Below are 13,462 nucleotides of genomic sequence, written 5' to 3' on the forward strand. Positions count from 1 at the left end.
CTGTAATCTACGTATTTTGAGAACCGATCGGCCAACCAACTTCAAATTCAGCACACACATCACAGAAGGAGTGATGTACCCGACGTCTAGTCGGTCAGATAGGTGGTCAAACAGAACTACCAAATTAGCCAATTGATTGCCATGGCAACCCCAGCCTAAACAAATTCCCCACAGTAGTCAGTCCACGTTTTACAGTCAGTCTGCACTCTTCAGACATTCTCCACACATTCTCCACAGACGTTAACCACTGCACAAGGACTTTACAGAACCACCGATCCACCCGATATGCCCAATTATGGGTATGCCCATATATGGCCATACACTGATAACATCAGGGATCTCCATATATGAGCATAAAAGGGACAAGGATAGACATATAAATAGAGATCTCCATATATTGACATAAAGGGACACAGACAGACAGACAGACGGTTACAACGGGTACTCTGACAACGGATATAACGGCTATTGCACAGGCAGGGTAGGGCTTTCATTACATATTTGCATCGTTCCACTTGCATCGTTCCCAAGTAGGCCGGTGCCCACATGTGTAGTAAAATTAAATAAGTCAAATGAACAGTGGTGCTAAAGTGGTTCCATCCACTGTCCTGTGATCCAAAGCTCACAGACCCCCCCCCCCCCCCCCCAGAACCAGAGATCAATGATCTCCTGGTTCATCCAGGGTTTGTTATTAGGGAAACATTGAACAAGGAAGGTGTTAAAGATGAAGGAAATGTTCATTACCTGGTTTGACACTGCGTGTCTCAACAGTGTGGTTTATGTGTGGTAGGTGAACTCTACAGGTCACGTGCTCTGTTAGAGACACTGTCACATTCCTCTGGACAACATAACAGTGTTTAGAACGTTTCTCTGTCACTGAGGGTTCAACATTGATGTTGTTTCCATCACTGTCCAACCAAGACATCTCAGGTTCAGGAAACCAGCACCGAGAATCACATCTCCAAGATAAGAGATCACCTTGTATTCCAATTAAAGAGATCAATGGCTGAGACACAGACCCTGCAAAAATACATAGATATTATCAATCAAACTATTTGATTAGTCATTCAGTCAGTCGGCAATGTTTGGTTCCTTACAAAAAATACATATCTTAAAAAGTTAAATTGCTCATTATATTTCTTTTCCCTTTTCCTTAAAACTTTGACCTTTCATGTTGCACCACCGTTGTTCTTTTCTGCAGCCTACACTACTTACCGTGGTAAACACCTCCCTAACTAACCTGAGAAATAAAAGTCATGCTATAAAGGTTAATTATGTTTTTCCGTCTATGTTTTGAACAGTAAATCTTACCAACAAGAAGCTGAATCAAACTGCTGCTGCCCAGGATTGGAACAGAACACTTGTATGTTCCCTCATCTGAGAACTTCACACTGGACAGCTTCAGTGAGATGTTACCATGAGACAACTCATCATCAAACAGGAACGTCCTCTGTTTGTATGACGGGTTCAGTTCTTCAGCCGTGTCACGTCCATCTTGGAGAAGGTGAACAAACTCAGGGTCCAGGTCTGGTCTGGTCCACTCCATCCTTCCACTCTCCCGGTTGACAGGAGGTTCAATGTGACAAGGAAGGATGACATCATCTCCCACTTTGGCCATCACTGGCTGAGATGAACCAATCACCTGATTTCCTTAAAACAAAACAATATGGATTTAATGAAGTGATATACATGTGTAATGCTTAATGTTTATTGTAATAGATGTATCCTGTACCATAGTATATACTCCTAAGGAACTCTGTCAACTAAGTATAAAGGGTTTAAGTGGTAACATACTTAGTTGACCGGAGTCCCCAGGCTCACAATGCATAACAACACAACACATTATTCCCTGCCATTGCACTTAAACCCTAAAGGCCCTATTATGGGGTGAACATTCAGTGGAAATAGACCATCTACAAGATCACAATGCATTGGCTAATTACAACCCAGAATAGGGACACTAGGGTCCAAGTCTGGACCTCATGCTCACTGAGGACCAGCTGACAGCACTGAGGTCTCAACTAATTGAGATATAGTCATTTTAAGCTCCCGGCAGCCATCGTGGACGCCATGTTGAAAATGACGCCTTTCCGTAAATCCAATTTTCTTAGATTATTAGTATGCAAATTGAGCAATAATGTATAACTACAGCTTGTGCACGTTTCTTTGTGCACATTGCCAGTAGGTCACAGTTGTATCTCCACTATTTATCCCAAACCTTTTACGTCAATACCGACTACAACTGCTACAAATGTACATGTTTTCCTGTGGTGAAAATCTTTTGAGAATACAATAAAATAGGATATATTAGAATAAAAGTAAGAAAGAGGATATTTACTCATGATGCACCCCCCCCCCCAAAAAAAAACCACACACACACACACGCACGCACGCACGCACGCACGCACGCACGCACGCACGCACGCACACACACACACACACACACACACACACACATACACACACACACACACACACACACACACACACACACACACACACACACACACACACACACACACACCAACAACAACAACAACAACAACAACAACAACAGTGTTTTAAGTTAAATTGTAGTGTCTGTCCCTCTTCTATCCATGTCTTCACTGAGACATGACATATCAAACATCTCCAGACAAGAACCCTTTAAAATCACATCTTCACTGTGTTTCATTTGTTCACTTCCACAGACCATTTGGATAATATGTTTGGAATTTCTAAGTTATAAAAAATTACATTTATTTTAGCCATCATGTTATATCCACAACGGTAATGGTAGGTTAAAGGCTGAGCTTCTGTGGAAAACAATAGAACAAACGGTGTGTGATCTCACAAGGCATATCATTTGTTTTGCTTCTTTTTGCACTCCATAACCTGTTTTAGTCACACCACAACAATTATTTGCATTTGCACAAATAATGCTTAACATCACATTTATAGGATGCACAGATGACATTTCAGGAGCATATGAGGTTTCTTATTTGAAATATCTAACTGTAATTGGATTTATCATGTCATTATTTCCACAAATATGTTAAAATATGCAAATTATCGAATTACATATGCTCAAATTACATTTAGAGGATGCACAGATTAGTGTTTACTGAGGTTCCTCAAGGTGTTAAAGAGAGACGATAGAGAGTGGTGTTCATTACCTGGTTTAACACTGTGTGTCTCAACAGAGTGGTTGATGTGTGGTAGGTGAACTCTACAGGTCACATGACCTGTTCGACCCACTGTCACAGTCCTCTGGACAACATAACAGTGATCTGAAGGTTTCTCTGTCACTGAGGGTTCAGCATTGATGTTGTTTCCATCACTGTCCAGCCAAGACATCTCAGGTTCAGGAAACCAGCACCCAGAATCACATCTCAAAGATATGAGATCACCTTTTATTCCAGTTAAAGAGATCACTGGCTGAGACACAGACCCTGCAAAACAGATAAAGAGATTATCAATCAGACTATTTGATTATCAGACACAGACAGACAGACAGACAGACAGACAGACAGACAGACAGACAGACAGACAGACAGACAGCAATGTTGGGCAAGTAATGTATTACTCATTTCACTTGTACAAAGTAATATTATTACTTATTACTCCCTGCCAACAGTAATGTTACACATTGCTCATTATATTAGTTTACCATTAAAACCCCACATAACTGGTAACTTCATGTTTTTTCCTTAATATTCTTACCCTTTTATGCATATATGGACATAAAAGTTGTTTAAATTGTTGTTTGTTCTGTTTTTGTTTCGGTTTGTTTCTTGTTTTCATAGTATTTTACACAGATTACTAGATAGATACGTTTTTAACTTCATCCTATGCCCTTTTCGAACACCCCAGAGTGCTATTATTTGTTTTCATATTTTTATATTTCTTATTTTAAGTGTATTATGTTTATTTGATGTATTTCTTTTTGTCTTTTAGCAATGTTTGAAATAAGCAATCAATCAATCTCTGTCTGTCTGTCTGTCTGTCTGTCTGTCTGTCTGTCTGTGTTCCTTTTATGCCCATATATGGGCATATCGATTTTGACCGGCGGTTCTGGACAACCAGTTTTCCATACTTAGAGGTTCAGGCCGGAACGTGGCCCTCACATCTAAAGTTCGGGTTCGACGCCATGCGGCCCTCACATCAATGTCACACCGCTGATCCAACTTATATGCCCATATATGTAGACCTCTGTATATGTCAGTCCTTGTCTCTTTTATTCCCATATTTGGAGATCCCTGATCATCAGTATATGGCTATATATGGGCTTGCCCCCTTTTTTGCCCATATATGGAGCTTTTGCACCATAAGGACAAATTGAGGTTAGACAACACACCCCATATTTAGGCGTAGCTGCATTGGGGACTCCTTATATGGTTATGGCTGAGTCATGGTGACATGAGCCGGCCAGTCCTCCCTTTAAGTCAGAGTGAAATGGCATTTTCGGTCATTTTATTTTGAAGTTTCAATCTGAAAAGGTAGCCTGTATGTTTGTGAACCAATCAGAAGACCCCATCCCTTTGGGCTATGGGAAGGCATTAGCCTGCAAAGGCCTGCAAATCCCGCAGCCTGAAGGAGGAAGAGAGGGTCAAGCGTGAAGAATGTTTATGTTACTATGCTGCTTAACTCTCACATCCAATGTTTTCAGACACATATTTTATGTACTGTTTGAGTTTAAAACGAGTAATGCATCATCTGGCCGTCATCTTGAGTTGGATAAAGAACGTAGCAGCCCAGTGTCTCTCTAATTAAAATCAGGTGCGAGTGGAAGAAAGTGAGCTATGGGAATAAAGCGGGTGAATGAAATCATTTATATTCACTAGAAAATGTGCTCCATGGAGCACAAGTCTCCGCCAGCAGACTTGTGTTCTTCCAGAGAATGTAGCAATCTTTGCTGTGTCATGTTGTCAGCATTTGTGGCTCGTCTTTGTTTTTTGTCATTTAGGGATTCAAGTGGTCTTTGTCTCTGTTTCTTAGCTTTGGCTTTCTGCTGTCGGCATTGTGCCTTTGCTTCTTCATGAGGTTTCAGTCGATAATTTCCTGCTTCTTCAGTTTGCGTAATGAGAGTTAGTTGCATTGTGTGATCTCAGCTGTGATCTCACTTTGTACTGGTGTGCTCCTCTATTCTCGGTGTGCGCTCCTCTCTTCTCACTGTGCGCTCCTCTCTTCTCGCTGTACGCTCCTCTCGGTACGCACTCCTCTCTTCTTGGTATGTGCTCCTTGTACTGGAAAGTACTGGAAAGTACTGTTCCTTGTAGGGATGTCCGATATTATCGGCCTCCCGATACTATCGGCCGATATTAGCATAAAAATTGATATCGGGAAAATATCGGTATCGGTTTAAAAAAAAAAAAAAAGATTTTTTTTTTTTTTTTTTTTTTTTTTTTTGCTTTATAAATAAGTTACAGGAGTTCTTACTGTATATGGTGTGTGTGATGTGAAATTTGAGCTTACCCTAATCACAATAATCCCCGCATATATCGGTATCGGTTGATATCGGTATCGGTAATTAAGAGTTGGACAATATCGGTATATCGGTTATCGGTAAAAAAGCCAATATCGGACAACCCTAGTTCCTTGGTACAGTATGTGCTCCTTGTACTGGAAAGTACTGTTCCTGACTGTTCCTGAGCACAAGTCTCCGCCAGCAGCACTGATGTCACTTCGGAACGCGCACCGCAGCGCTCCGAAGTGATTCACCTATTTCGTCATGCGTCTCGCTAGCCAATCAAAGCACATCTTTTCAACATATTGTCACGTGTCACGTGAAGCTTGACCAATGTTAGCTTGGCTAGGGGGGGGGGGACACATCGAAAATCCAACAAAAACATACTCTCCACCATGCCTTCGGCCTGGCGGAGACAATAAAGGTCTATCTATGTCATCACGCAGTACGTTTGTGTTACAAGCAATTAATTAAAAAATCACACCCTGTGTGAAGAGAGTGGTGCCTTTGATGAGCCCCGTATTGATGTTGTCATCAATGTTTGTCTTTTGGACACACACCCGGACACACACCCGGACAGACAGACAAAGTCAGATATAGGAGTGGTTGGCACCCTATGTGAAGAGAGTGGTACAAACACACACACACACACACACACACACACACACACACACACACACACACACACACACACACACACACACACACGTGTGGTGCCTTTGATGAGCCCCGTATTGATGTTGTCATCAATGTTTTGTCTTTTGGACACACAGACAAAGTCAGATATAGGAGTGGTTGGCACCACTCAAAAACTAATTTAGGGACTTTCGATATAAAAATATAGGGGGGGGGGGGCTGATAACTGTGCTCTGCCTACCGGCCCGGCTTTGAGTTGTTCCGCCACTGATAATACCTGCAAATGTTTTATTCAATATTAGTTATTTGCGCCTGGAGGTGTGCCCGTGGGCGTGTTGCGCTTTCCCGAAAATTGCTATCTTGCCCACACACATTTGGAAAAGCCCATAGCGCATTCTAAAACCACACACTGTGCCAAATGTGTTTGGTAGAGTGCGCCTGCCAGAAATGACAAAAGCGAACTTATTAATCTTAATAGAAAAGCTTCACAAAACAATGTTGGTGTAATTAGGAGATTCGACAGGGAATCTATATTTTATACACAAATTAACAAGTAAAAATAAAAAATCATGTTGCAGTATTTCCTGTTTTTTGCGGTCTGTCGGCTCTAGTCTCCCCGCTGTGTCAACGCATAAGGGGACAGGAGTCCTGTTCACTCCACGGCTGGAGCCGATAGACAGACAGATTGTTTATTTCATGGTCTGATGTTTAGCTATATACCGGAGCAACATTATTCTATATTCACTGATTATTTAATAAAAAGAAAAAGTCAAGTCGGGTAGACACAGGACTTTGTTTTCCAGGGAGAGTCCTTCTCTGCCTCTCCCCAAAAGAGTAACAAGTGCATTTACTCAAGTACTGTACTTAAGTACAATTTTGAGGTATTTTTACTTTACTGGAGTATTTCTAACTTTCAGTACTTTTACTTTTACTATACATCTCAGAGGGAAGTATTATACTTTTACTCCACCACAATTATTTGAAGACTTTAGCTGCTATTTACTTTATCTTGATCATTATTACAAAACATACATGAACCACTACATACATTTCGGCTGTGACGCATTGTGAGCTTGTAGATCTGCTATTTTCAAAAGATTTGAATACATTGTATACATTTGAAAACTTGTGAAATGGGACATTCTGCATAATGAGTACTTTCTACTTTTGGTACTTTAGGTACATTTTGATACCAATACTTTTGTACTTTTAGGGCGCGCTCCCACCAAAACATGGTCGGCTAGCGTTAAACGCAGGTTGTACGCAGCCACAGTTTTTTGCAGCCAGCGGATTCTAAAAAACGGGAGTGACACGCCTGTCACTCACTTTCAAGACCCTCCCCCGTAGCCCGCACCCGGTGCACCGCCCTCTGCCTTGAGAACCAAGCTGCTTCCTTAGTCTTGGGATGGTCCGCCTTCGACTCATCCGATTGGACAGAGGGGGGAGCTCCTGCCTCCAGCAGTTTTACGCTTCAAATGGTCAAGTCGTGTAGAGTGGATAAACACAAGGTCTGCGCGACATGCGGAAAGATCCGCTCTTGCGTGAATCCACGCATTTGCATTGAAAGCATTGGCAGATTCTGCCCCAGAGGTAAAATAAAAGTGCGGTGGGAGCGCACCCTTACTCAAGTATTTTTTTTAATCCGGACTTTTACTTGTAACAGTATATTTCTACATTGCAGAATTGATACTTATACTTTGTATTACTTTTACCACCACATATTGTATTAACATAATGCTATTAAGATGTTATTTAGAGACCAGTGGTTCTCTAAAGGTTCCTTACCCCACCCCCCACCAAATTCATAATTACGTTACATTTCTGCTGTGAAAATGTGAATATGATTTATCAAATAACACCATTTCTGTATTGTTAGAGGGGTGCTCCTTCCATTCCGACATCTCGCCACTCCGACTAGTGGCTTCCGTGTGCGGTTAGGGTTAGGGTTAGGGTTAGGTATAGGGTTTGTTAACGTCGGAAAGGCGACATGTTGGAAAGGCGAAATGCACCCATTGTTAGAACTAGAAGCTCGGCCCTGCTACGCAGGGCCTCGCGTCTAGCCCGTCGCCACGCCCACGTAGCGCCCGCGGCCACTTGGCAGCGCATATAAGTGGCATAGCGTCAAGAGGGCCAGTGGGGCCGTGGCTCGGTCAGTGAAGACCCTGTAGCGCGGATGATATGTGGCATAGAGGGGCAGATTTTAAATCTCCAGAGGAAACATCCGTGGGCTACCATTGGTTCAGCGATGTGTGCGGGCGCCCTGCGGGCCCTCCTCCTCCACCAATGTGCAGTATTGAGAGCCCTGACGTCACAACATTTGGAGCGATGGGCACTGCACTCTGGTTGGTTAGGGTACACCTAGGGCCCAGGTAGAACCCAGTTAAAGCCTGCATGGGCAAACCCAGTTAGGACCCGCCTTGGTCCCACATAAACGTGGCTAGTTGGGGCCCACCTAAGGGCCAGGTAGAAGCGACTTATAGCCCGCATGGGCATCGCAGTTAAGACCCACCTCGGCCCCACATAGAATTGCCTAGGTGGGGCCCACCTAAGGGCCAGGTAGAGTGGGTGGGGACCCCCCACAGGCCAATGTTAAAATGGTAGCACTTGTTCCTCAACATAGTGTGAATGTGCGTGCGAAGTTGACCACAATCGGACGCTGCATTCATGATTTGGGGCATTTTGTGCAAACTTTAGATGTGAATCTTAGCCAATCGGGATGGAATATGAAAGATTAAACAGATCCGTCTTGATCACATGACTATAGAGATCATGTGTACCGATTTGCGTGAAATGTAGATAAAATCGGAAGGAGTAATGTAAAGAAATATGTTGTACATAAGGCGGCCTCCTGGTGGAGCTATAAAAGGTAGATGTGAGAAATGCAGGGGAAAGGTTGTTCCTTGACCTGTAGAGAGTGCACATACAAAGTTTTACACAGATTGGTGCAGGTATAGGTAAGAACACAAATCGGACTGTTATAGCGCCACCATGAGGCTGATTAGAAAAATCTCAAGTGGAATTTCTTGCTCGGCATAGTGGGAATGTGGGTGCAAAGTTGCACGGAAAGTGCATGCTGTGTTCATATTTTGAGGCATTTTGGTCGAAACGGAGCAGTCCTGGAAACTTTGGAAGACATTTTTAGTCAATCAGGATGGAAAATGAAAAATCTGAAAGCCCTAACCCTGAAAAAAAAAAAATGACTATAGAGATACTGTGTGTGGATTTGCGTGATGTTAGGACAAAATATGTAGCAGTACTGTGAGAAAATGTGTTTTGCAAAAAGCGGCCTCCTGGTGGCACTATAACAGGGCCATGTGAAAGAAATGGGGTAGAGGTTCTGAATTGGCATCCAGGGAGTGTGTGTGCACAGTTGCGCTGCGAGCAAGGCAACGATGCGGGAGATTAGCTATCCACAGACCGTCGGACGGACAGGGGGTAAAACATACTCTCGCGCCATCCCTTTCGGCCTGGCGGAGACAATAAAAAAGCTAAAGTAAAGGAAAAGACCATTACTGCAACAAAAGTAGTCAACAAACTCTACTATAAAACATTGGCCACATTGTCAAATAATTTAAGAAAGAGGCAAACATGTTGAAAATATAGCCGATCTACAAGCTTACAACGCCTCTCAACGTGAGGCGTTGTGAGCTTGTAGATCTGCTATTTTCACAATATTGACTTGTGGAACGGAGTCAAACAAAATTGGGGGGGTCCCCAGTTGAAATATGATTATTTGGGGGGGGGGGGGGGGGGGGGGGGCACTTTTTGATTATTAGAGAAGGAGACAGATGTGAAGGTGGAAAATGGAATGTAGGAGGTTATATAGTTTTTCATGAGCGATTTTTGTAGCAAGTTGTGAGTGAATTGGGCCACTCCTGTGGGCGGGGGGCTCAATAGAACCATTGGGGTTTGAAAGGAGACGCTCTCTGTTTGAGTGGTGAGATGAGATGAGATGTGATTATTAGCCTACTTCCCAGGGAGAGAAAACAACTAATAGTTATACTATTTTATTATGATCCAGTAGCACAAGTTACTTTAAATTCCATGAACAGATTTATCATTGATACATATAATGTTACGCTGCTGAACTGAATGCAAACCATCAACAATTCAACATCACTTTAGGATCATTTTCTAGATGAAATTATTATTACAAAGTATAACTGTTACACTATTATGTAGTCACATGAGCTTGTAGATCTGCTATTTAAAAAAAGAACTATCGTGACACACACACACACACACACACACACACACACACACACACACACACACACACACACACACACACACACACACACACACACACACACACACACACACACACACACACACACCAGCCAGCAGTGGTGGAAAAAGTACTCAAATGTTTTACTTAAGTAAAAGTATCAATACTGCAATGTAGAAGTACTCTGTTACAAGTAAAAGTCCGGAATAGAAAAATTACTTGAGTAAAAGTACAAAAGCATTGGTATGAAAATGTACTTAAAGTACCAAAAGTAAAAGTACTAAAATGTTTGAAATTAGCAGATTCTGCTATTTTCAAATAGCCTATGTATAGAATAGGGCTAAAGTGGTTAATGAATGTTTTATAACGTAATAATTTATATCTGCAAAGTAACCAGTAAGTAAAACATACCTCAAAATTGTACTTTGAGTACATGTACTTAGTTACTTTATACGACTGCTAGCCAGTCACAATGCTTGTAGGTCTATAAGTATCATATATAAGTATAGTTTTAAGCCTTTCAGACATAAATACTTTAGTGTTTCTTAACTATTAGTTAAACTATTTTGTTATGATCCAGTAGAACAAGTTACTTTAAATTCCATGAACAGATTCATAGTTGATAAATATAATGCTATGCTGCTGAACTGAATCCAAACCATCAAACAACATCACTTTAGGATCATTTTGTAGATGAAATTATTATTACAAAGTATAGTCCTTGTCAAATTTATACCAGCTATCAGGAAGAACTGTTTTTATTATTATTAATATATCAGGAACCCTCCCCACACACAATGTTTTTAAAGTAATAACATATCAGCGTAATGAAAACTATTTAGTCATTCTATTTTATTGTTGTTTTTCATCCATGTTTTGAACAGTAAATCTTACCAACAAGGAGATGGATGTCACTGTAGAGGTTGTTCAGGTCTGGAACATAACACATGTATGTTCCCTGATCTGAGAGCTTCACCCTGGTCAGCTTCAGTGAGATGTTACCATGAGACAACTGATCATGAAACAGAGACGTCCTCTGTGTGTATGACGGGTTCTGTTTGTATGACAGGTCCGGAAAAAGCTCAGAATAAACATTCATTCCATCTAGGAGAAAGTGCACGTATGATTTTGACACGTGTCCCCTCAGGTCATCTCTGTACCACCCCACCGTCCTCTTCTCCATGTTGACAGGAGGTTCAATGTGACAAGGAAGGATGACATCATCTCCCACCATGGCCATCACAGGCTGAGCTGAACCAATCACCTGATGTCCTTAAAACAAAACAACATGGATTTAGTGTAGATATATTAATGTGTAATGTTTAATTTATATTCAGTTAGACTGTGTGTGTGTGTGTGTGTGTGTGTGTGTGTGTGTGTGTGTGTGTGTGTGTGTGTGTGTGTGTGTGTGTGTGTGTGTGTGTGTGTGTGTGTGTTAAATATGTTGTGTTATTGTACGCATCTGTGTCACGGTTAATGTGTGTACTGTCACTTTAAAAGCGCAATGTATACTTCATCGTACGACGGTGTCACGCACCAAAACATGGCCGATCTCCAAGCTCACACTGCGTCTGTTCGCACCACGTTGTGAGCTTGTAGATCTGCCATTTTCGGCAACGATAGACTGAGGGACGGACAGCGCTGTTTGGCACAACTTGCAGCTATCAATACACTTTTAGACCAACATGTTTGTGTGTGTGTGTGTGTGTGTGTGTGTGTGTGTGTGTTAAATATGTTGTGTTATTGTACGCATCTGTGTCACGTTAGATTTATTCTACGCTATTCAAAAATAGCAGATCTACAAGCTCATAGCGCGGCACTCTTGTAGATCTGCTATTTAAATAAAAGAAAACTATGATGAAAACGTGAATATATTTACATTTGTAACTCAAATCTTTGCCTCTGTGGGGTCCCTGGAACAACATATTTTTTAAATGGAGGTCCACGGCCAAATACATATCACTTTGGGGGTCCTTGACATGAAAGTGTTTGAGAACCACTGATTATACCAACATCAACATCAACAGCATAAAAAAAACTGTTAATATTTAGGAAGACATTTGTAGAATCCCCCAGAAGTAAAGATTTCATGATTAAAAAAAATCACACCCTGTGTGAAGTGAGTGGTGCCTTGCTTAGCTTGGCTAACATGTTCAATCAGCCAAGCTAAGCTAATGTCCAATGTTAGCTTGCCTGATGGCACTGATGTCACTTTGAAACATGTAAACAATGTTTCAAAGTGACACACCTATTTATAGGTAGGGATGGAGCTTGTTAATTTTTATTGATAATGAGCACCTTATCAAGCCTGCTTATCAAACCGAGCTTTTATCGAGCCCACTATCGATCTTTTTCTATTATTAAGAAAAAAGACGTGAGGCGTCTATTGGCCAGTTGTGACAGTGAGTTTGTGGCTGACCACTATCTAAAATTAAATGAAGATGACAAAAGTAAAAAATATTTTTGCCTATCATTAAAACAACCATTCATATAATGTGCAATAAGTGTTAAATGGCTTTATATTATGAATAGTACTGTAATAATTACTATAAAATCTCCATGTCTCTTCAACTTTTTATAAACAAAAAATGCATAGTTATTTTTTCTATTCTTTTTTCTTTGTTTTAACCAAAATATATCACTTGCACTACATTTTACTAGGGCCTTCAAATACAGTACTTTTCTAACAGACAGAAGGCAAGTGACCTTTTTACTTTTGGAAAATAATATTGAAGAAACGGTTAATGTGTGTACTGTCACTTTAAAAGCGCAATGTATACTTCATCGTACGACGGTGTCACGCACCAAAACATGGCCGATCTCCAAGCTCACACTGCGTCTGTTCGCACCACGTTGTGAGCTTGTAGATCTGCCATTTTCGGCAACGATAGACTGAGGGACGGACAGCGCTGTTTGGCACAACTTGCAGCTATCAATACACTTTTAGACCAACATGTTTGTGCCAGCATGGGTGATTAGATTTATTTCTTGATCGCCTCTTGTATTGATAGTTTAGACATTACGTCATGGGCTGCTACACTCGATAACAGGCTCGACAAGCCTAAAGCTTATCGAAAACCGGGTCTCGATAAATTCATGCCCGGTATAATGGACCCGGTTTTCGAGCTCCATCCCTATTTATAAGTCTCTAT

General features: G+C 41.4%; 1 protein-coding gene across 1 annotated transcript in view; it reads right to left on the reverse strand.

Moving 5' to 3' along the window:
* The window catches only part of LOC311035169 (butyrophilin-like protein 2), a gene marked incomplete at both ends in the record, with an annotated part of 12,459 nt that extends 1,050 nt beyond the window's left edge, over positions 1 to 11,409 (reverse strand). The window contains 4 exons of the mRNA XM_084043248.1: positions 745 to 1,020; positions 1,312 to 1,650; positions 3,156 to 3,431; positions 11,205 to 11,409. Of these exons, the coding sequence (XP_083899374.1) occupies positions 745 to 1,020; positions 1,312 to 1,650; positions 3,156 to 3,431; positions 11,205 to 11,409 (1,096 nt within the window). The remainder of the gene's footprint in view (positions 1 to 744; positions 1,021 to 1,311; positions 1,651 to 3,155; positions 3,432 to 11,204) is intronic.
* Positions 11,410 to 13,462: the final 2,053 nt, after the last annotated feature.

This window comes from Gymnoscopelus microlampas (genome assembly GCF_963454915.1).
Source record: "Gymnoscopelus microlampas genome assembly, chromosome: 19".
Lineage (NCBI taxonomy): Eukaryota > Metazoa > Chordata > Actinopteri > Myctophiformes > Myctophidae > Gymnoscopelus > Gymnoscopelus microlampas.